The sequence below is a fragment of the Urtica dioica genome, chromosome 6, assembly GCF_054948205.1.
Source record: "Urtica dioica subsp. dioica isolate 48M chromosome 6, U.dioica_male_clone48M_v1_H2, whole genome shotgun sequence".
Classification (NCBI taxonomy): Eukaryota; Viridiplantae; Streptophyta; class Magnoliopsida; order Rosales; family Urticaceae; genus Urtica; species Urtica dioica.
The window spans coordinates 32,614,621-32,636,734 of NC_142761.1; the positions used below are offsets into that span (position 1 = coordinate 32,614,621).

The following is a 22,114-nucleotide window of genomic DNA, read 5'->3' on the forward strand; positions in this document are numbered from 1 at the left end:
ATCAGCTAGTCGGGATTTACTAAATTACCATTTTACCCTTCTAGCTGTTATTTCCTCAACTCCTTTGTCGCTTGTGAATAAGTTAGAAACAATGTATTGACGAGGAGCTAACAAGTCACATTGTCTCATCCAAAAGAGTCAGGACTCAATTTGGACACTGGCCAGTTCATTTATTCACACTCCAAGGAACAAAGCATGAGGTGACATACATTGCATTTCAGCAATCTTGTACATGAATTCCATATCTATGAGAACTTCACAAAGTTACTCATGACAGACTCACAACTTAGTACTTCACCAATAGGCCTTGTTCGGAATCACATAGTGAGTCCGAACTTTGACTTTCTCAAATGAGAATACTAAGGTGTGAAATGGCATGTCTCATTTCAGGATTAAGGTAAGCATGATGCAATTCATACATAGTGACTTCGAGACATAAGAGGTTAAATGGTTTGTTCTTATATTGTCTCTAGAAGTGCACTGGTCAATTCAGTACCTTCGGAAGATACCTAGAAGAACTATAGAGTCCCCAACTCCCAATGCCTCATAACCAGACATCATAGATTCTTCTAACAATCATACTGAGGTCAATAGTCCTTTGACCCTAAGATTGCGAATATATCGTTTTAAGCAAACTACGAAGAGTTTGTTCATGCAAATCTACATTTGTCTCTTCGTAAGTTGTTAAGTTTGTTTATGGACTAAAAGACTAAGGTTTTATCATAAAGCTTCAAACAAAGAAAGAATGAATGAACGTTTCAACTTTATTAATGAATGAATAGGCAATTACAAGCAAGAGTCTTCATGAGACTTTATTACATCAAATGTACAAAATAAAGACTACAACTCTTCTTGTGGGCACCATTGACAACAGTTGTGGCAAAAGATTGATGTATACGTATACGATCAACATAAGTGGAGCTGCCCTGAAGACTCACTCCTCTACACGAGAATCCTGGAGACGAAGCGAGTATTCAAGCTGCTGTCGGGCCTCACCAAGGAGCTGGATGAAGTCAGGGGAAGGATTCTCAGCATAAAGCCTCTTCCATCGCTGCGAGTGGCGTTCTCAATGGTCAGACATGAAGAAAGCCACCGGAAGCTCATGATGACGAACCAGTTTGCCTCGGGGACCAGTTCACAAGATGTCTCAGCTTTGATAGCTCATGAGGAATCACAAGCCTTCGCTGCCAAGGCTCCATACAACAGGCAGAAGAAGGGCCGACCCTACTGTGCAAGAAGTCGGGGCACACACGCGACACCTGCTGGGAGATCCACAGGAAACTAGCCAATTGGAAGCCTTCAAGATACTCGAGGGAACCTGAGAGCCAAGCCAACTCAGCATCATCCAGTCCATTCAGCCCTGAGCAACTGGAGATGCTCTCATGTCTCATCAGATAGGCAAACCAATCCACCGACTCTGCTACACCAGGTTCTTCAGGCTTAGTGGCACAAAGAGGTATACTACTTCGAGCTATCCAAGCCTTAACCGCATATCATGTGAATACAAATCTCTCAAGTGTATGGATTATGGATTCTGGAGCATCAGACCACATGTCAAGTAATCTAGATCTTTTCACCAATTATACTCCAAACACTGAGAAATTGTATGTCACTATTGCTGATGGCTCTCATGCTTTGGTATCTGACACCGGATCAGTAGAAGTCTCCCAACAACTCACATTAAATTATGTGCTTTATGTACCAAAGTTACACTGTAACCTCTTATCAGTCCACAAGGTGACTAGGGACTCTTGTTGCCTCACTATATTTGATGATGTTTCTTGTTCTATTCAGGGAAAGAATTCGGGGATGATGATTGGCAATGCTGAAATGTGTGGCGGACTCTACCTCCTAAAAGCCGGCAACACCTCCTACAATGTAGCATCCACGTCCATTCTGCAAAATAAGTTAGACTCTTCTCAAAATGATAGAGATATCATGATGAATCACTATCGTTTAGGCCACCCTAATTTTGTTTATCTCAAGAAAATGTTTCCAAGGTTATTTCTCAATAAAGATGCAAATTTATTTCAATGTGATGTGTGTCAACTATCAAAGCATACCCATAGTTCATATAGCCCTAAGAAATATGCACCTTCTAAACCTTTTTCAACCATACATAGTGATATTTGGGGTCCCTCACGCATAAAAAATATAAATGGGGCGAGATCGTTCTTATCAATTATTGATGATCACACAAGATTAAGTTGGGTTTACTTGATGAAAGAAAAATATGAGGCTAGCTCAATCATTATACAATTCCATAGGATGATTAAGAATCAGTTTGCATCAGAAATTCAAATCATACACTCAGATAATGCCAAAGATTATTTTAATTCCCAACTCAATCAATATTTCCAAACACATGGAATAATTCATATAAGCTCATGTGTACAAACACCTCAACAAAATGGGATAGCGGAAAGAAAAAATAGACATCTCTTAGAGGTTGCTAAATCACTTATGTTCACTTCACAGGTTCCGAAATATCTATGGGGAAAAGCCGTGTTAACAACCACTTATCTCATAAATAGGATGCCATCAAGAGTGCTTAGGTTCCAAACCCCATGTGAAGTCCTCAGTAAGTCATTCCCTACAACCAAACTTATCTCAACAATCTCACCTAAGGTTTTCGGGTGCTCAGTATTTGTACACACATATGATCATAGCAAGTTAGATCCGAGATCTATTAAATGCATTTTTATTGGTTATTCCTCTACACAAAAAGGGTATAAGTGCTACTCACCCCAAAACAGAAAAGTCTATATATCCTATGATGTTACATTCCATGAAAATGTGCCATTTTTTAGCAACTCAGAAGCACAGAAAGAGACACCGGCCTACATCCCTCATTCAGCTCCACAAAATGATCCATTGAGTCTCCTAGACACAATACCTGAATCCCAAAATGACCAAAATGCAACCACAAATGGCCTACCTCCGAGTCCACTTCAGCAAGAGACCAACACATTTCAGCAGCACCAAGAGTCATCTCCGACTCATTCCCTACCTAGACCAGATGAGATAAATCAAGGTAACATTAGTCCTAACTCATCTGTGTCAAGTGTAACTGAAAGTGTGACAGATTTGGACATCCCTATTGCTCTGAGGAAGCCCACTCGTGCCTGCGGTCCTTACCGAATTCAAGACTTCGTCTACTATGGCAATCTCTCCACAAAGTACCAAGCTTGTGTCTCCCAAGTCAATCAAGTCATCATACCAGAATCCATCCAAGAAGCAATGACGAGTCCAGAGTTGAGACAAGCTGCAAATGAAGAGATATCGGCGCTTGAGAAAAACAAGACTTGGAGTATTACAAAGCTGCCAGAAGGAAAGAAAACAGTTGGCTGCAGGTGGTTGTTCACGGTAAAGTACAAATCCGATGGCTCCATTGAGAGGTACAAAGCCCGACTTGTCGCTAAAGGGTATACTCAATCATATGGAATAGACTATCAGGAAACCTTTGCACCAGTGGCCAAGCTGAACACAATCCGAGTCTTAATGTCGATTGCTGCTAATCTTGAATGGCCATTATTCCAATTAGACGTGAAGAATGCATTTCTCAACGGCACACTTGAGGAAGAGGTGTATATGGACTTGCCCCCGGGATTTGAAGATGAAAAATCAAGGAACCGAGTTTGTCATCTTCACAAGTCCCTCTACGGACTCAAACAAAGCCCTAGAGCTTGGTTTGGACGATTTACTCGAGTACTTAAGGACTGCAAATACACACAAAGCCACGCTGACCACACGTTATTCACCAAGCACTCGATACACGGGAAATGCACAATATTGAGTGTCTACGTGGATGATATAATCCTCACAGGTGATGATCAAGACGAAATTAGAAGACTCAAGGAAGTACTCGCGGCTGAGTTCGAGGTGAAAGACTTGGGCCAACTTAAATACTTCTTGGGCATGGAAGTGGCAAGGTCCAAAATTGGAATCACAGTATCACAAAGAAAAGACACCCTGGACTTACTCAAAGAGACAGGGATGCTGGGCTGCAAACCATCGGATATTCCCATGGATCCGACTGTGAAACTGAATAAGCGAAGCTCAGAGAAAGGAGTTGACAAAGGACAATATCAAAGGTTAGTTGGAAAGCTTATTTATCTGTCTCACACAAGGCCAGATATAAGTTTTTCAGTTAGCATGTGTAGTCGATTCATGAATGACCCATCCGAGGTTCACTTAGAAGCTGTAATGAGGATACTCAGATACCTCAAATCCTCTCCAGGAATGGGTCTACTCTTCAAGAAACAGAGCTGCCGTGATATACAAGTCTTCCCTGATGCGGATTGGGCTGGATCCAAGACTGACTCAAGATCCACATCCGGAATGTGCTCGTTTGTCTGGGGAAATCTGGTAACGTGGCATAGAAAAAAGCAGTCAGTGGTCTCGAGGAGCAGCGCCGAGTCTGAACTCCGATCGTTAGCCCATGGTGTGTGTGAAGGAATTTGGTTGAGAAAACTACTTGACGATTTGAAGATCTCAGTGGATGGTCCAGTGAAAATGTTATGCGACAACAAATCTGCCATTAGTATCTCTAAAGATCCAGTTCAACATGATAGGACGAAACATGTAGAGATTGATCGTCACTTCTTAAGCGAGAAAATTGAAGACAATATCATCTCAATGAACTATGTCTCATCTCAGAACCAAGCATCAGATATTCTCACTAAACCACTGCCAAGAGAGCCCTTCAGTGATAATTGTTTCAAGCTCGACTTAATCGACATTTATCGCCGAGCTTGAGGGGGAGTGTAGAAGTATTAGGGCTGTTATGTTTTATCTGTTAGTATTTATCTATCATTTATTTATTTCCGATATTATCTAGTTTGTTAGGTTGTTTCAGAGTTTATTGGGTTGTTAGCTTAGTTGTTTCGTTTCCCTCAGTAATAGGAGAGTTTGGTATCTACGATGTGTATAAAACTGATCATATGATCACATGAATAAATGATCGAGAATTCTCAATCTCTGTTTACTCTTCTCTAAATTCTTTAGGATTCAAGGAGGATATAGTTGCCATGGATATCTCGGATATTGTTTACAGTTAAATTGGATTGCTTTCTTATTTTTATATTTTTACAGTTTGCAATTAATGAGGATGGTTTACAATTTCGATTTAAAAATTGGTATTTTCCCTTGTCATTACTCAAAGAACATGCTAATAAACAAGTTCAGGAGCACTATTTCTATAATGGGGACTTTTATTCCAACCATGGGTCTCTGTGTGTCACTGTTGTTTTGCATTGTATTACAATGATTGACAACAAATGAATATTTTCCTAATTAAAAACCTCAAATCAAACAGCCATAGCAGCAATGATGTATAATATATCTATCTATAGAGCTACACCTATCACCAAAGGATCTTGGTCCAAGAACCCAGAAATGGAAACACAGCGATCAAGAGCCTCATAAACAAAGGCGTGTCGCTTCTCCGACGTCTTCTCCGGCTCATCTTTCCCTTGCTTTCCTCTTCGGGCCGGGAATCTCTCTTCCCCGGCCCCGATTTCGTGCTCTCCAGATCGTCCCACCCACCGAAACCCGTCTCTTTTTCTCGGCCCCCATCGACGGTCCATGATTGGTAGGCCCTTTTACCTCCCCGGGGCTCTGCTATTTCTTCTTCTTCTTCCTCTTCTTCATCGAAGCTGGTTCTGGTATCTGTGGCAGTTTTAGGCCGTCTGGTTTTTGTCCCGCCCCGGCGTTTGGGCTTGCGTTTAGTTCCGCCCCAAAGCTTGTCGAAGGCCATCCACAATAGGGATTGGCCGAGCGGAAGTGCCATAGCCATGAGAAAGGCTTTCGGGCCACTCGAGAGCAACCAAGACGCAATTATCACCGGGAAGAACCAACCATAGGCCTTGAATACCTGCCCAGAGTTTAAAAAATAAAAAATGTGAATCCGCTACATTTACTACACTATAAATATATCTTTAAGAGGATGGATTGTATTAAGCATTGAATCATTTAAATATATTTTTGATGGATAGGAAGTGAACTGATATCACTGATCATACGATTCAATATATGTAGGATAATTGAATAAACCATTAAAAATCTAACATATATAAACGCCAAGGCAGAACTCTCACAGTGACACTAAATAGCAAAGAAATTTACTCAGTGTCTACTTTTCCTAGGATGCAAATAAAATATTAAAAAGTCTAATTCTTCATGAAGGTCTAGGCAATGCTAATTTGGGTATTCATACTTAACTGGTTTCACAGTGACACTAAAAAGCCAGGAAGTTTCTTTCGCATAATCATACAAGAAAATAAAGCTATCTGCACAATATCCATTTTTTTTTTCTAGAATGCAAATGAAGTATTAAGATTACAAATTCTTCATTAAAGTCAAGAAGTTCATACATAACTTTCAGAGTGACACTATGTGGCAAAGAAGTTCATGGAAATGTTTACAGAATGACATTATCTGAATAGATTTAAAATACGATTATTAATATTGACTGAAACTTCAGAAGCGTATTTAATTTAAATGGACTTTTGGATTGATATAAATTTTGGTATCAATTATAATTATATAATTAATTGTAAATAATTTTGCAGAAAAGAGTGCACGAACCTTGAAAATCCAGATATAATCAAAGGCTTCCTCAATAATTCCACCGTCGTCGAAATCGTCGGACCACCACCGTCGCTTCCTTCTCTTGGTTTTAAAGAACCCTTCTTCTTCTTCTTCGTCGTCGTCTTCTTCGCCGTCATTTTGTTCATATTCGTCGTCGTTTTGGCCTCCGCGTTTGAAATCGAAGCCGAATCTTCGCTGCCGTACGGTCTCGGCGTTGGAGTCCCAGCGGGCGTACAGCCGAGAGGAAGAAGTGAGCCTAAGAGAGATATTGTTGGGACGCCATTGGAGACGAAAGGGAGGCTCTGTTAATATGACAGCTCTGACGAGGCAAGTCGCCATTGGAGCTCTAGGTTCGAGCTTCCCATTACCTGCCACGTTTCTGTTGTTATTATCTTATCTCTTATTTTTAGGATTTAATTTTTTTTTTTTTTTTTCCGTTTTCATGAAAATTGACTATTTAATTAATTTTATACCTACATTTTAAAATTAAGAGGACCCAATTTATATAAAAATAAAAGAATTTATAGTAAAAATAAAAAATAAAATTTAGAAAGGAGCAAAACTGAATTTGAAATAGGCTTTTAAATTTTTTCAATACATAATTTGTAAGTAAAAAAGATAATTTTGTATACAAAGATTAATTTTCCTCAACTCGGCGCTCGGTAACAAACTGCTCCCTCATCTCGAAATAATCCACAAAAAATTATATGAACTTGATTTTCCTCGAATTTTACCCCTTCCATCAACATTTGACAGTTACCATCCATTTTTGAGGCACGTTTTAGCCACGTGAGGACTTGAATGAGGAAAATTATCATATATCCCTTTTATTCAGCCCAAAATATGAATAATGTTTTTAGAAAATAATTTCATAACATCATTTAATAAATCTCTCGATTTGAAATCCTCCAAACCTAGATTCCCAAAATTTTCTTCGCGAATCAAATTTCCCAGCCCAGTAGAAACCCTAAATCTCATAGGCGTACGCAATGAAGTCGTCTTCCCAAAGTGGTTTCTCACCTGTCGTCGGTGAAACGCAATCTTTCGACCATCGTCGGATTCCTCGTTGCTATTGTGGCGTGTTGAGTGTCGAGCATACGGCGTGGACCTCTGACAACCCGGACAGAGGTTTTATGGGTGTTCAACATACAAGGTTAGTGTTGCAAGTGTTCGTATCTTCCATGTTCTTCGGATGTGTTAATTTCGTCCATATTTTGGTCCGTCTCTGTTCATTTCGATTGTCCAGAAGAATGGTGAACCAGGTTGTGGAATGTTAGAGTGGATTGATCCACAAATGTGTAAAAGGTTTGTCCAAATCATACTCGGCTTGCTGAAGAAAATCAATTAACTAGAAGACGAATGAAATGTCGAATTGTCGAAGAAGTCAGGTGATGACAGAGTCCAAATTAAGCTGAAGCAAATGATCGAGATGATAAGAGGGGAAACCAAAATAATTAAACGTTACCTTATTGCAGTTTTCGTGCGAGTTGTTTGGGTTATATTGTTAAAATAACCTCTATGTTATATTGTAGCAATAGCCTCAATGGTTTATCATATTTGATTTGTAATATGTTTGTGTGACTTTTTTGTATGTTAAATGACCTCCAATGAATGTCACTAACTTGTGTCATTGATATATGTAATGTTTTTGAACAACTGAAAATGAAAAATGCAATTAAAAAGAGTTGTAAATAGCAGACTAAATATGCTTGTAAATAATAGACTTCAAATGCAATAAAAATTGCCTGTAATACTACACATAACAGAGTTTGATAAACAAAAGAGTTGTCAACAAGAATATTGCATAAAGCTGGCACCATATAACCAAGTATGATACACAAAAAGTTGGCACCATATTATCAAGTTTGATATACAAAAAATATTACACCATAATTTAGCAATAAATTTAGTACACAAAATATTACACAAAAAAATGCCTATAAATTACACAAAATAATACAGTCAGTAACTGCCATTCTTTGAGCATTTCACCATCAAAATAGAACCAATTCACCCAATCAGAACAATTTTTTTGGCATTAAAACGTTTTGCCTTGTTGAAACCTTGTTGAGACTCGGACTCCGCTGCAATTTGAGTCATTAAACATCATCAGATTTTTCACATAACATATGTTTTTAGATATGATATTAAATATGATCAGATTGATCACTAAATCTTGGTTGTGTTGTTGATTGACTTGGGTGGGTGCATTCTAACTACTACAGTGCTTTCTACTTCTGGTTGACTCTGTCCCGCTACAGGTTGACTTGGTCCCACTCTAGGTTGATTTGGTCCCACATCTGATTGACTTGGTCCCATATCTGGTTGACTATATGGCTGTTGTCTATCTTCAAACACTAGTTGACTCTCCTAAAATGCAGCGAGACTCTCTTCCCATCCAGGTTGACTCTCTTCAAGAACATGGTGTCTCTTTCAAACACTGGTTGACTCTCTTCAAAATGCATTCCGACTCTCTTCAAGAACATGCTGACTCTCTTCAAATGCAAATGCTGGTTGACTCTCTTCAAGTACAGTACTGACTCTATTCTGCTTGATTATCTACGAAATCAAGTTGAGTCTCATCCAGAACAAGCTGACTCTTTCTCCTCAAATGCATTCTGACACTCCTCAAACTACTCTTCAGGGTCTTCACTTATAGGTTGTGATGGTGATAATAGCAGAACAATAGGCTCTTCTTCAATAACTGGAGCGATGATGATGGGGTCATCATAATACATAAGTACTAGAGACGTCTCCTTAAGCAATTCTCACCTCGGTCGGAATGAGTAAAACGCCAAGTTTTTCCAAGGCCTACTATACCCAATTGAGAGAAATAGCTCACGACGAGGACGAATCCAGCTCGCCATGTCCGAGGCCATCATCCGTCTATCCATGAAGAAGCGATCTTCGCCTATGACCAGAGTTGGCCCGACTTATTGCCCATTTCCCAGATCCAACTGAACACATGACATTTACGAATAATTCTAGTTCTTCCACGTCTCTCTAGAAAGACAAGAAGAAGGATCTGTTCTTCAACTATAAATAGTCCATTAGGGAGAAAATAGACAACATTACTAATCATATATGCACGAGATATTATTACGAATATTGTCTTTCGCAGAGTTCAACTCACATAATTATTGAACTCGGCTTATTTGTATTAGGTTCCCAACTTATTTCGTAATTTTTTTTTTAAATTGCTACGCGCATTCCATTAGATTAAGGGTGAAACACCCACGGTTACAGGAGTATAGATTCTTTGAATAAGGTAAACATCAAACTTATTGGTAGAGCATTTTATTTCAATGTATTTATTTTTCTTTATATTATTCATTGATTTCGGTTCTTTTCTTTTGAATTATATATTTAAATCAATTCTTATACGTCGAAATCTTAAGATTCACATATATATAAAATAAAAACGACATATTTTTCTTTAATTTGTTCGTGATTGCTAAAGAGCCGAAGTCGACATCAACATTAACTTTTTCACCTTTTTTTTTCAATTATAACTTTCTTTGTTTGGGATATGGACACAACTAGGACTAAATATAAGTGGTTTTACCTTTTCCTATAAAATAAAAAATTCACCAATCTGAGAGTGGTCCACAGTGAGAAAAATATATTTAAAAGAGAGAATTTGTTTGCCCTATTCTAACTTGATCTTATTTAAGTATTTATTTTTTTAGGTTATTTAGTTTTCTAACCATCTTTATTAAATACCCCAAAACTTTTTTTATACCTATTTTACCCTCTTGTTTATTTACATATTTACTTTTAGAAAGAATTAGATCTTAGAGGGAAAATCAACTCTCTGTGTATTTGATTCTCATTACTTGAATAATATTAGTCTTTACAATGGTAGTTATACTCAGTATACACAGCTTTGTATTAGTTGTAACTGCCTAACTAATCTTCAGTCAACTAGACTCTGTTAACTCTTGCTGACTGTGTTCACTTGAGTTGCTGACGTGGCATCATCTCTAACACTCCCCCTCAAGCGAAAAGGGGATTCTTTCATATTGAGCTTGTCTTTCATTTTAGCAAACCTTGTCACTGATTGTAAGAACATCTGTTGTTTGTTCCAAGGTTGGAACGTATCTGATTTCAAGTTCCTTCCTTAGCACCATATCTCTGATGAAATGCACATCTATTTTGATGTGTTTCGTTCTCGCGTGAGCCACAGGGTTTGCTGCTAGCGCTGCAGCTCCTATGTTATCACACCAGGCTATTGGAGTTTGAGTGAGAGGGATATGTAGTTCGCTTAGCAGGGACTTTATCCACATCACTTCGGCTGCGACGTGGGCAAGAGTGCGATATTCTGCTTCAGCACTTGATCTAGCGACCACGTGTTGTTTCCTTGAGCTCCAAGATACTGGGCAACCTCCCAGAAAAACACAGTACGCACTTGTCGATCTTCTATCTGCTGGGGAATCAAGTGGGTATCAGACACGAACAATCGCTCTGATACCACTTGTTGGTGGATCGAGCGCGCATCGGACACGAACGATCGCTCCGACGCGCCTCTTTTGAGATGATTCCACCATATAACCATATTAATGCGGAAAAATAATAAATTACGCTGATCATAAGCCAATTAAATTATGGTTATAATTAACAAGATCTAGTTATGTTTAATTAATTTAATTCACGAGAGCATATAAGTCAAGCAACCGATATAGAGCGAAAACGAATACTTACAGTTTTTGGCTCACGTACTGAAAGCTTTCACAATCCGTCTTCGTCTTGAACGTCTTGATGAAGGACTCGAGGATGACACCTTAGTCTTCCGAAACGTAATCTCCGAGGCGAATAAGAAAGATGAGTGGGCACAGTCTTTATCTCACTAGATCACGAAACTGGGTGTTTCGAGATCTCACTCTTATTTAACTAAGAATGGAAACGAATTTTCCGAGGGGAAGAGAAGTGAAGTGCTCGGCCAAGGTAGGCTAGAGAGCACGAAATTTTCACCAAAAATTGCTTCAAATAATTGCTTATTTTTGCCTTCTCATGAACCCCTATTTATAGTAGTAAAAGGAGATATTCATGGAATCTTCCAGAATATTTTATTTCCTTTTATTGTGTTCACACTAGAGGATTTAATCTAGGCCATTGGATCTCAACAAGTGAATCCTACTTTTTCTCTCATCCATCAGATCAATATCTATGGGATATTTAAATAGAGAATAATTTATTTAGTGAGATAATAAAGGAGAATATATTATTCTCCTAAATTTTCTCCTAAATATTCTCCTAAATACTCTCCTTTAAATAAGGAGAAAAAATAGGAAAATATCTTATATTATTCTCTCTCCTTTATTTAAACAACTAAAGAGAAAATATTGGTAAATACCAATATTATAAAAATCGGTTTTTAGGCACACGGCCAAGGGGATTTGCGCAAACCCTAGTGCCAAAACCCTAAATCCGACTTTCATATTTTGTGCAAGGCCTAATTGCTTAAAACCCAATTAATTATTTATTTACTTGGTCCAACAATAAATAAATAATTAATAATTGTTTATTTACTTGATCAAACAATAAATAAACAATTCTACCATAAATATTTATTTAATTCTGCGAATACCCGTTTTCCAGAATTAATGCTGTCAATCACAATTACAGCAAGTGAGATTAATAATGCTAAACATTATTATAAGAAAGTTCTTATCCGCCTTTATCAGAGCCGAATCGGGGACTATGGACCTAGTAATAGGAGCTTAACAAATCCGATGAAAAAGACGAAATAGTCCTTTCTCTTTTGTCCATCGATTCGTCTAATCTTGGTCAAATACTCCACCTTGTAAGCCAAGACTGAACTCTCCTTTATACTAGAATTATATTTACTCATCGTGACGAGTGTCCACTGATATAGTCAGTTCGTGATCAAGATCCTCCAGGTTCAACCCGTGTCAAGAGAAGTCAATTTTTCCGTTATACTTCTCTTGATACATATCAGCCCTAAGCATTGTTGCTTCCCCAGCGAAAGATTCTTTCGAACGTTACTTACTTCGAAAGTGCTAGCAATCTATCGGTTCTGGAATCAACCGTTAGGTGAGTGAACATTAACCTTCTTTCAGGAAGGCTGGATTCCTTATCTGTAAATCACTTCCCACTCGAATTATGCTCTGAGAAAACTCCCAAGACATAAGCTGTGATTAGCATGAATAGCCTTTTAGCGAATGAGTCAAAGAGCCCAGTAACATAACCCAGTGTCCATGATCACTTCAGGATTTAGATCAAGTCTCACTGTGACCATCATAGTGGCCTCGGTTAGTGTGTCGTAACGGTCCTTAAACGACACATCTACACCAAGACCTGTCCAGGTCGTACACTTATACCACAAGTGTAGAATGCTCCCACATAGTGATCAGCCTTCACTATGTGTTCCACATATATGACTTTAGATATAGCTTTCCAGGCGTATATCAGTCATCGTCCTCGTTTTAGCTCACCGCCCGAACTCAGGTGCCCAGCACGTGACTCAGTTATATACGGAGGCTATGGAAGATAGTTGTTATTGATTCTAATTGTTTAGAACTCAACCCACTAATCATATAATGCTAATAAAGTAATCTTATTATCGAATTTAGTAATCATTTATTCATTATCTTCAAGTGGGCAATATTCCTAACACTATCGTCCGGACAGCTAGCCCAATCCGAGTCTGCGAAACACGTGAGTGAGAGCTTTGACGCAACTCTTAGATGAATTCCATGCGTGATCGTGCCTTTGAGGTATCTTAGCACACGTTTACAGGCTAACCAATGAACCTCTGTGGGGTTCTGTAGGAATTGGCTTAGCTTATTGACGATGTATGCTATGTCCGGTCTTGTGAGCGTGAGGTACTGTAGAGCTCCGATGACACTCCGGTATTGCGCTGGATCTTCCATTGGCTCCCCCTCGCTCTTGGACAACGTTAGACTAGGAGCTGCGGGTGTGGAACATGGCTTTGCCCCTGTCATTCGAGTTCGCTTGAGCAAGTCAGCTACGTACTTGGACTGTGACAAGTAAAGACCAGTTGAGTCTCAAAAGGCCTCGACCCCAAGGAAGTAGTGAAGGTCGCCTAACTGTTTGAGTGAGAAGTGTTGGTGTAGATTCTCAATGAGCTTCGAGATGGCCTTTTCATCGTTACCTGTAACTAGGATATCGTCAACATAGACGAGAAACACGATGAATATGCCGCTGTGGTTAAAGATGAAGAGAGACGTGTCGGATTTCGAGTTGAAGAAGCGCCACTTTAGGAGAACAGATCTTAGGCGCTCGAACCAAGCCCTCGGTGCTTGCTTTAGGCCATAGAGTGCCTTTTTAAGCTTGCACACGTGATGAGGACGATGTGGATCCACAAACCCATCTGGCTGAGACATATACACATCTTCAGTAAGTATTCCGTTCAGGAACGCATTGTCGACATCGAGTTGCCGAACCCGCCAAGATTTATGGACCGCCAACGTGAGCACAACGCGAATTGTGGAGGGTTTGACTACTGGACTAAACGTCTCAGAGTAGTCAATTCCCGGTGTTTGAGTGTAGCCTTTTGCTACTAGGCGGGCCTTGTGACGCTGCAGCGAACCATCTGGCTTGAACTTTAGCTTGAAGACCCACTTGTTTCCGACGACATTGTATGTGGACGAATAGGGAACTAAATCCCATGTGTCATTTCTGTGTAAAGCAGTGAGTTCTGCTTTCATCGCAGCAAGCCAATTTGGATTTGCGAGCGCCTGTGGTACACTACTTGGCTCGGACGGACCAGAATCAAGGCTCATGGGATGGTGAGTGACAGTGAATACCTTAGGCTTGAAAATCCCTGATTTTGACCTGGTTGTCATGGCATGGGTGTGATCAGCACCAGGGGTTTGGTGAATTTGAACCAAAGTATTTGAACCGTGTTCAGTTGAGACAAGTATTGGTTCTCGTGTTGGTATTTGTTGTTCAATAAGGTCAATCGAACGTGGTGTAGGTAAGTGAATGGAGTTTTGTGGTTCTCTGGCTCTTTCTGCGGTACTGGGTATGAGAGATGAATTTTGTGGTCCAATGGCTGTTTCTGGGTTTTGAGGATTTTGTGGTCCAATGGCTGTTTCTGGGTTTTGAGGTTGGCTGTGGAGTGATTGTGAGTTGTTGGAGCTAGACATATCATACGAGGTTGAGATGGAGTCAGAAACGGTCCCACTATTGTCACCTGCAGATGGATTAGCATTCAAATGGAATTGACAGCTCGGAAAAACCTGGAAATTTTCATCAATTTGTGGACACGACTCAACCCCAAAAAGTTCAGTGTAAGGAAAGGAATTTTCATCAAAGACAGCATTACGGGTTATGTAGACACGGCCAGAAGAAGATAGACATTTATAACCCTTGTGAGAAGGACTATAGCCTAGAAAAAGACACTTTGTGGACCGGAAATCCATTTTGTGAGAGTTATACGGTCGGATGTGTGGAAAAACAGTGCACCCAAACACTTTTAGGAAATTGTAGTTTGGAGATTTTTTGAACAAGATTTGAAATGGGGATCTGTGTTTGAGGACAGGTGTTGGTAAGGTATTTATTATGTAGACATCAGTGAGAAATGACTCTCACCAGAAAGAAAGTGGCATTTTTGCTTGGGCTAGGAGAGTGAGACCAAGTTCGACAATGTGTCGATGTTTTCTTTCGGCCCGACCATTTTGACCGTGGACATGAGGACACGGATGTCTCATTTGAATACCATGTTCAGAGAGAAAAGATTTAAAGACTCGATACTCCCCTCCCCAATCACTTTGAACACATATAATTTGAGCTTTGAAAAATTTTTCCGCAAACTTTTTGAAATTTTTGAACACAGAAAAAGCTTCAGATTTGACTTTCAGAGGATAAATCCAAGTAAATCATGTATGGTCATCGATAAAATGTATATAATAACGATATCCATTTGAGGAAATGTGAGGAGACGGACCCCAAAGATCCGTGTGAATTAATTCCAAGGGTTTATTTGCACAGGAGTCAGATTTTGAGAAAGGTAAGGTATGGCTTTTACCATATTGACACGCATCACAAAAGAAGTTGTGTTTTGATTCAGAGAAAGGTATATTGAATTGATTCAAGATAGTTGATACAACTTGTTTTGAAGCATGGCCTAATCTCCTATGCCAGAGACTCCAGGTTTGACATTTTGACTCAGTTTGTGTCCCTGAATGTACAAGCACAGTGGGACCAAAAGCAAGAGACTGAGACTGACCATTCCTAAGCTCCGTTTTATTCAAAGAACTACAACAGTGTTTGGCATTACTACAAGCACGTTGAGTGCACAAAACAGGACTACAAAAAAAATTTGACATGAGATTAGAACCGAGACTGTCACCATTTTTGTTTGTTCCATGTGACAATATGTAGAGGCCATTCCTAAGCTCCCCTCGAAGAAGATGCCTGCCTGTTCTCACATCCTTAACAACACAAAATTCACGGTGAAATTCCACAATAACATGATTCTCAGGGTTAATTTTGATATGCTTATCAGACTTTTCTTTATGTTTGGGACTCTGAGCACATTGTTTATTTTTATAGGTGTTTTGGTGTTGTTTGATGGTAATGTGGTTGAGCCTGTATGAGTAATAGCTAGACACTTACCATCTCCTACCATGAGCTTTTCTTTTCCCTTGTATTCAGTGTTGAAGCGGAGATTCTCGAGTTTTGACGTCACATGGTTCGTCGCACTTGAGTCTGCATACCAGCAGGGATTCGAGACTGTGTCTGGACCAGCAAAGAACGCCGCTGTTGCTGCCTTTTGGTTTGGATTCTGTGCTTGGTTTACATCGCCATTGTAGCTTTCGTCAAGCCTATGCCAGCACGCCAACGCCGAGTGTCCTTGCTTGCCGCAGATCTGATAGGTCGGTCTCGAGTTCGAGCTTCGACCACCGCCATTGTTGTTGCGACCTCTTCCTCCACGTCCTCGAGATCCGCCATTGTTGTTGTTGAAGTTGTTCCTTCCACGTCCACGATATCCGCCATTGTAGTTGTTGTTTGTAGCGTAGTTAGCCATTGCTTGGTTTGAATCGCTCAAGGCAGTGGAATTTTGCTGTTCAATTCTTGTTTCTTGCGCTAGAGCCATGGCTTGGATTTCATGGATTGAAATTGTTTCAACTCCTTGCAATTGTGCCAATTGAAGCCGATTGCTTACAAGCCCCACCGTTACATCATATTCCGACGGCAAACCAGTCAGAATTGCGGTGATTAGGTCTTCCTCTGACAGATCGCAGCCAGCCAGAAACAACTGATCCGCTATTCTTTCCATCTTCGCAAAGTAATCGGAGATTGACAGATCTCCTTTCTTTGTTGTTTGGAGCTGAACTCTCAGAGGAATAAGTCTCGCCTTTGACTTGATGGCGAATAGCTTCTCAAGAGCTACCCAGACTCCTCTCGCTGACCGGATTCGAGTCACACTTCGCAGAATCGACGTGGTCAGAGAGGATAGAATCCAACTCAAAAGAAGCTGGTCTTCACGATTCCAATTTTCGAACTCCGGATTCGTGATCTTGACGCTCTTTCCTTCATTGTCGATGGTGGTGATGAATTATACCGGACACTCCTTTGTTCCAAGAACCATGTCTTGAAGATTGTGACCTGTAATTGCAGGAAGGATCTGCGAACGCCAAATCAGGTAATTATCCTTGTCAAGCTTGACGGAGATTGCCGTGTTCAGCGACGCCGAGAACGCAGACAGAGCTTGACGGAAAAGTGGTTTCGCTTGTGACGAGGACGCCGAATCGGACGAGTCTATCGTCATATTCGCTCTGATACCATGTGAAAGTATCATGGGGTTCCATCTCAAAACCAATTGGTAATGAGAGGAGTAACCCATGATCTTTATAAGCTATTGTTAGTTCCCATTCACTTTCGATGTGAGATTCCTAACACGCCCCCTCAAGATGGCGGCTCTTTGCGTTCGCTCATCTTGGGCCGAATCCCAACGATTGGATCGGATACCCGTTTGGGCTTAATGAGCTCTGATACCAAGAAAGAATTAGATCTTAGAGGGAAAATCAACTCTCTGTGTATTTGATTCTCATTACTTGAATAATATTAGTCTTTACAATGGTAGTTATACTCAGTATACACAGCTTTGTATTAGTTGTAACTGCCTAACTAATCTTCAGTCAACTAGACTCTGTTAACTCTTGCTGACTGTGTTCACTTGAGTTGCTGACGTGGCATCATCTCTAACACTTTTCATACTTTTTTTTTAAAACTTACCTACTTAATACATACCAAAAAAATTAAACCGAAAATCTTTTTCTCTCCCCCATAATACTTTTTCACTCTCCTCCTCTCTGATTCCCACGTTTGAAATCCTTCCAATTCTCTTATTCTTCACTGTTTCTTTCTCTCTTCCTCCATCTTTCCCTCTCTTCTTATTTACATATTTATTTTTATTTATTCTTTCTTACCTACTTTACTTTTTTTTTCTATGTTTTTAGTTGTTGTACATAGGTTTTATATGTTAAATACATGCAGAAAGTAGTGTTTTTAAGCTTGAAGTCTCAAAAATGAAAATTTTAATTTTCAAAAGAAATCTGGATTTTGTTTGAAAATTTAGTGACAAACTTGTCACTAAATAAAAAAAAAAATAATTTACTCGCAAACTTGTCACTATTTCTTCAAACAGAATATGGATTTTAAAGATTTAGTAACACGTTTGACACTAAATCACTTAAATTACTGATAAGTTTGTCACTAAATCATTGAAATTACTGACAAACTTGTAACTAATTCAACTGATATAGTGAAAAACTTGTCATTAAATCAGTAGCTTTAGTGAAAAACTTGAAACAAAATACTAATGAGTCTAAAATACAAAAGAATGTGATACTTTTATTCATAAACTTTATTATGGTTGACCATCATAAAGTTGTATATTTAAAATGCATGTTGTCGGATGTATGTTGATTCATAATTGCAGTCAACAAGGAGGTTGTGCTCATGTCGTTAAGTTTACCTTACAAAGTTGTCACCTATTAAGTAGATTTAATAACATCTTGTAAGCGCTAAATCACTGAAACTAGAGACACGTTTTTAACTAAATCACTGAAATTAGTGACATGTTTATCACTAAATCATTAGAATTAGTGTCATACGTGTAACTAGTTCTATGGAAATAGTGACAAGTGTGTCAATAAATCACTAGAATTAGTGAATTTTTTTATAACTAATTCCACTGATTTATTAAAAATCTTGTCACTTAATCACTTATTTCAGTGATACACTTGAAACAAAATACTAATCGTGGTTGAAATGAGTGTTAAAGACCAAAGACGTTGATATTTCTATTCATTAACTTTACGTTTGTCCATCATAAGTTTATATATATAATCTACATGTTGTCGGATGTCTGTCGATTCATATTTGTACTCAACAAGTAGGTTGTGCTCATGACGTTAAGTTTACCTTACAAACTCATCACCTGTACAAGTGGATTTAATAACATCTTGTAAACACTAAATCACTGAAACTAGTGACAAGTTTTTCACTGAATCACTAGAATTAGTGACAAACTTGTAATTAATTCAACTGATTTAGTGAAAAGCTTGTCAATATTGACACTAAGTTCAGTCATATAGTAACAAATTTATCACTAACTTCATTTATTAGGAATCTTCAATTTTCTTCTTCGATTTCGCTCACAAATTGACTTGTGCTTTTTCCATGTATGTGCTCACTAGTTCTCTGGCTTTAGTGATATACTTGAAACAAAACACACTAATTCTTGTTGAAACAAGTCTTTCATACCAAAGAAGGTAATATTTTTGTATTCATGAACTTTATAATTGTCCATCATAAACTTGTTGAGATAATCTACATGCTAAACTTGTATAGATAATCTACATGTCATTCAGAAGTTGCACTCAGGAGGTCGTGCTCATGTCGTTAACTTTGCCTTACCAACTTGTCACCTATTCAAATGGATTTAATAACATCTTGTTGTCACTAAATCACTGAAATTTGTGACAAGTTTTTCACTAAATCACTGTAACTATTGATATGTTTGTTACTAAATAAATGTAATTAGTGACAAGTTTGTCACTGAATCACGGGAATTAGTGACATAGTTGTAACTAATTCCACTAATTTAGTAAAAATCTTGTCACTAAATTATTGGCTTTATTGAAAAACTTGAAACAAAATACACTAATTCTTGTTGGAATGAGTCTTAAATACTAAAGAAGGTGATATTTGTATTCATGAACTTTATGGTTGACCATCATGAACTTGTATATTTAATTTATAAATTGGGTGTATGTGGATTCATAATTGCACTCAACAATGATCGCACTACAACAAAATTGGTCAACTTGTGCGAAGGGAAATGGGTGCGACTAGTCGCACCTAAACTGGCAACAGGCGTGACTAGTCGCACCGGAAGGCCAAAAACAGACTAAATTTTTTTTTCGCTGATTTAAGTAGTTGGTTTAGGAATCCGGTGCGACTTGTCGCACCGGATTAATTTAAAAACTATCTGGTGCGACTTGCCACACCGGAACGTTTTTCAAAAAATAAAAGCGGGATTTCGATCCACCTTTAATTTCATTTATCTGACGTGTATTTTTATTTATTTATTTTTTTTAACATTCACGTGCGACATCGCACCTGATGTCGCACCCTAATAATGATCGGATGCGACATTTTGGGCATTGGGTGCAACTTTTGTCGCATCCGACGCCCATTATTGTTATAGTGTGAGATTGTGTTCATGTTATTAAGTTTACCTACAAACTTGTCACCCATCTTAGTGGATTTAATAACATCTTATTCTCAGTAAATCACAGAAATTAGTGACATGTTTGTCACTAAATTACCGGAATTAGTGACAAATGTGTAATTAATGGTATGAAATCAGTGACAAATTTGTAACTAATGTATATATTGGTTTTTGAGTTGCTTGAGCTGATTGGAGCTCAATAACCTAATTTAGGGATAAATAAATTAAAAATTAAATCAATGAGCAGTGAAAAATAGGGCCTTACAATAATAATAATAGTGTAATTCACACAATTCGTAATTGGCTTAGCCATTACCAGTAATCATAACAATAGATACAGTCGGTCGTCAAGGCTTGTTCTTCACTTTCCGGGGGTGAAGTTGGTGGCGAAGGCCCACGCGTTGTTGTTGACTGGGTCGGCAAGGTGGTCGGCCAAGTTCTCCAACGGTCCCTTTCCGGTGACGATGGCCTGAACGAAGAAGCCGAACATGGAGAACATGGCGAGCCTTCCGTTCTTGACCTCCTTGACCTTGAGCTCGGCGAAGGCCTCCGGGTCGTCGGCGAGTCCCAAAGGGTCGAAGCTGCCGCCGGGGTAGATGGGGTCGGTGATGTCTCCGAGGGGCCCGCCGGCGATTCTGTAGCCCTCGACGGCGCCCATGAGGACGACCTGGGAGGCCCAGATGGCGAGGATGCTCTGAGCGTGGACCAGGCTCGGGTTGCCCAAGTAGTCGAGCCCCCCGTCGCTGAAGATCTGAGAGCCGGCCTTGAACCACACGGCCTCGCCGAAGGAGACACCATTGCGCGACAACAGCTCCGGAAAGACGCAGCCCAAAGCCCCCAACATGGCCCACCGGCAGTGGATCACCTCCAGCTCCCGGTTCTTCGCAAATGTCTCGGGGTCCGCCGACAGCCCCGCCGTGTCCCACCCATAGTCGCCGGGGAACTCGCCGGTCAGGTAGCTCGGGGCTTCGCCGGAGAACGGGCCCAAGTACTTCACTCTGTCGGGGCCGTACCACGGGCTCCCGGAGGAGCCCACCTTCTTCACTGCGGTCTTCCTCATTGACACTCTTCCTCCTCCGAGGACGGCGGGGGACAGCTCGACGGATTTTCCGGCGAAGGCCGGGGAGGAGAGAGCCATTGTCGACGAGGCCATTGAGATATTGGAGGTTTTGGCTGTGTGAGCTGAGGTGTGTTGAGTGAGAAATGAGGGTGGTTTGGAAGCGTTATTAATAGTGGTATATAATCCCATCGGCCAATCCTAAAACTATCTTTTATCTCCAATCTCATTTGAGTCTCCAGATTATGTGATACCTATATCTTTATGCCGCTCTCTCCTCCACCAGATTGGATTCTCTGACGTTGTCAATTGTCATCCCACGTGGAGATTCTGGATTTACATGGCTCTTAACGAATTATCTTTACAGGAAAAAAAAAGAACAAAAGTCCTCGCAATTTTCACATAATAACTTTTATTTGATGTGATAATCAAATATTAACAACAATGTTTTTTCAATTTCAATATTTATTCATTTATTTGACTGATTTTTTAGGTTTTTTTTTTTGGGAAAATACCAAACAGTATTCCCTGTGCTTAATCGGAATACGAGATTTATCTATTCGATTTCTAGAAATATCAGATATATATTTTCAGTTTAATATAAATGACATATATCTCCTCTAAAAAAATATTATATTACAAATATCACCATTTTCGTTTATTTTTTACAAAAAAAAAAAATTGAACTCCCCAAAATACCCTTAATGAAATAATTTTTATTTTCTATTCTATATACA

The 22,114-nt window shown here is 39.4% G+C and overlaps 2 protein-coding genes across 2 annotated transcripts; both read right to left on the reverse strand.

Moving 5' to 3' along the window:
• Nucleotides 1-5,242: 5,242 nt before the first annotated feature.
• On the reverse strand, nucleotides 5,243-6,978 carry LOC149393699 (uncharacterized). Its single transcript, XM_089616392.1, has 2 exons — nucleotides 6,589-6,978; nucleotides 5,243-5,875 (listed from the first exon to the last, which is right to left on the reverse strand). The coding sequence occupies exons 1-2, from the start codon at nucleotides 6,928-6,930 to the stop codon at nucleotides 5,366-5,368; spliced, it is 852 nt and encodes a 283-aa protein (XP_089472518.1). The 5' UTR covers nucleotides 6,931-6,978; the 3' UTR covers nucleotides 5,243-5,365.
• Nucleotides 6,979-20,560: 13,582 nt separating this feature from the next.
• On the reverse strand, nucleotides 20,561-21,571 carry LOC149393700 (chlorophyll a-b binding protein 3C, chloroplastic-like). The gene has a single exon (XM_089616778.1). It carries the CDS (start codon nucleotides 21,567-21,569, stop codon nucleotides 20,682-20,684), a length of 888 nt encoding a protein of 295 aa, XP_089472904.1. The 5' UTR covers nucleotides 21,570-21,571; the 3' UTR covers nucleotides 20,561-20,681.
• Nucleotides 21,572-22,114: the final 543 nt, after the last annotated feature.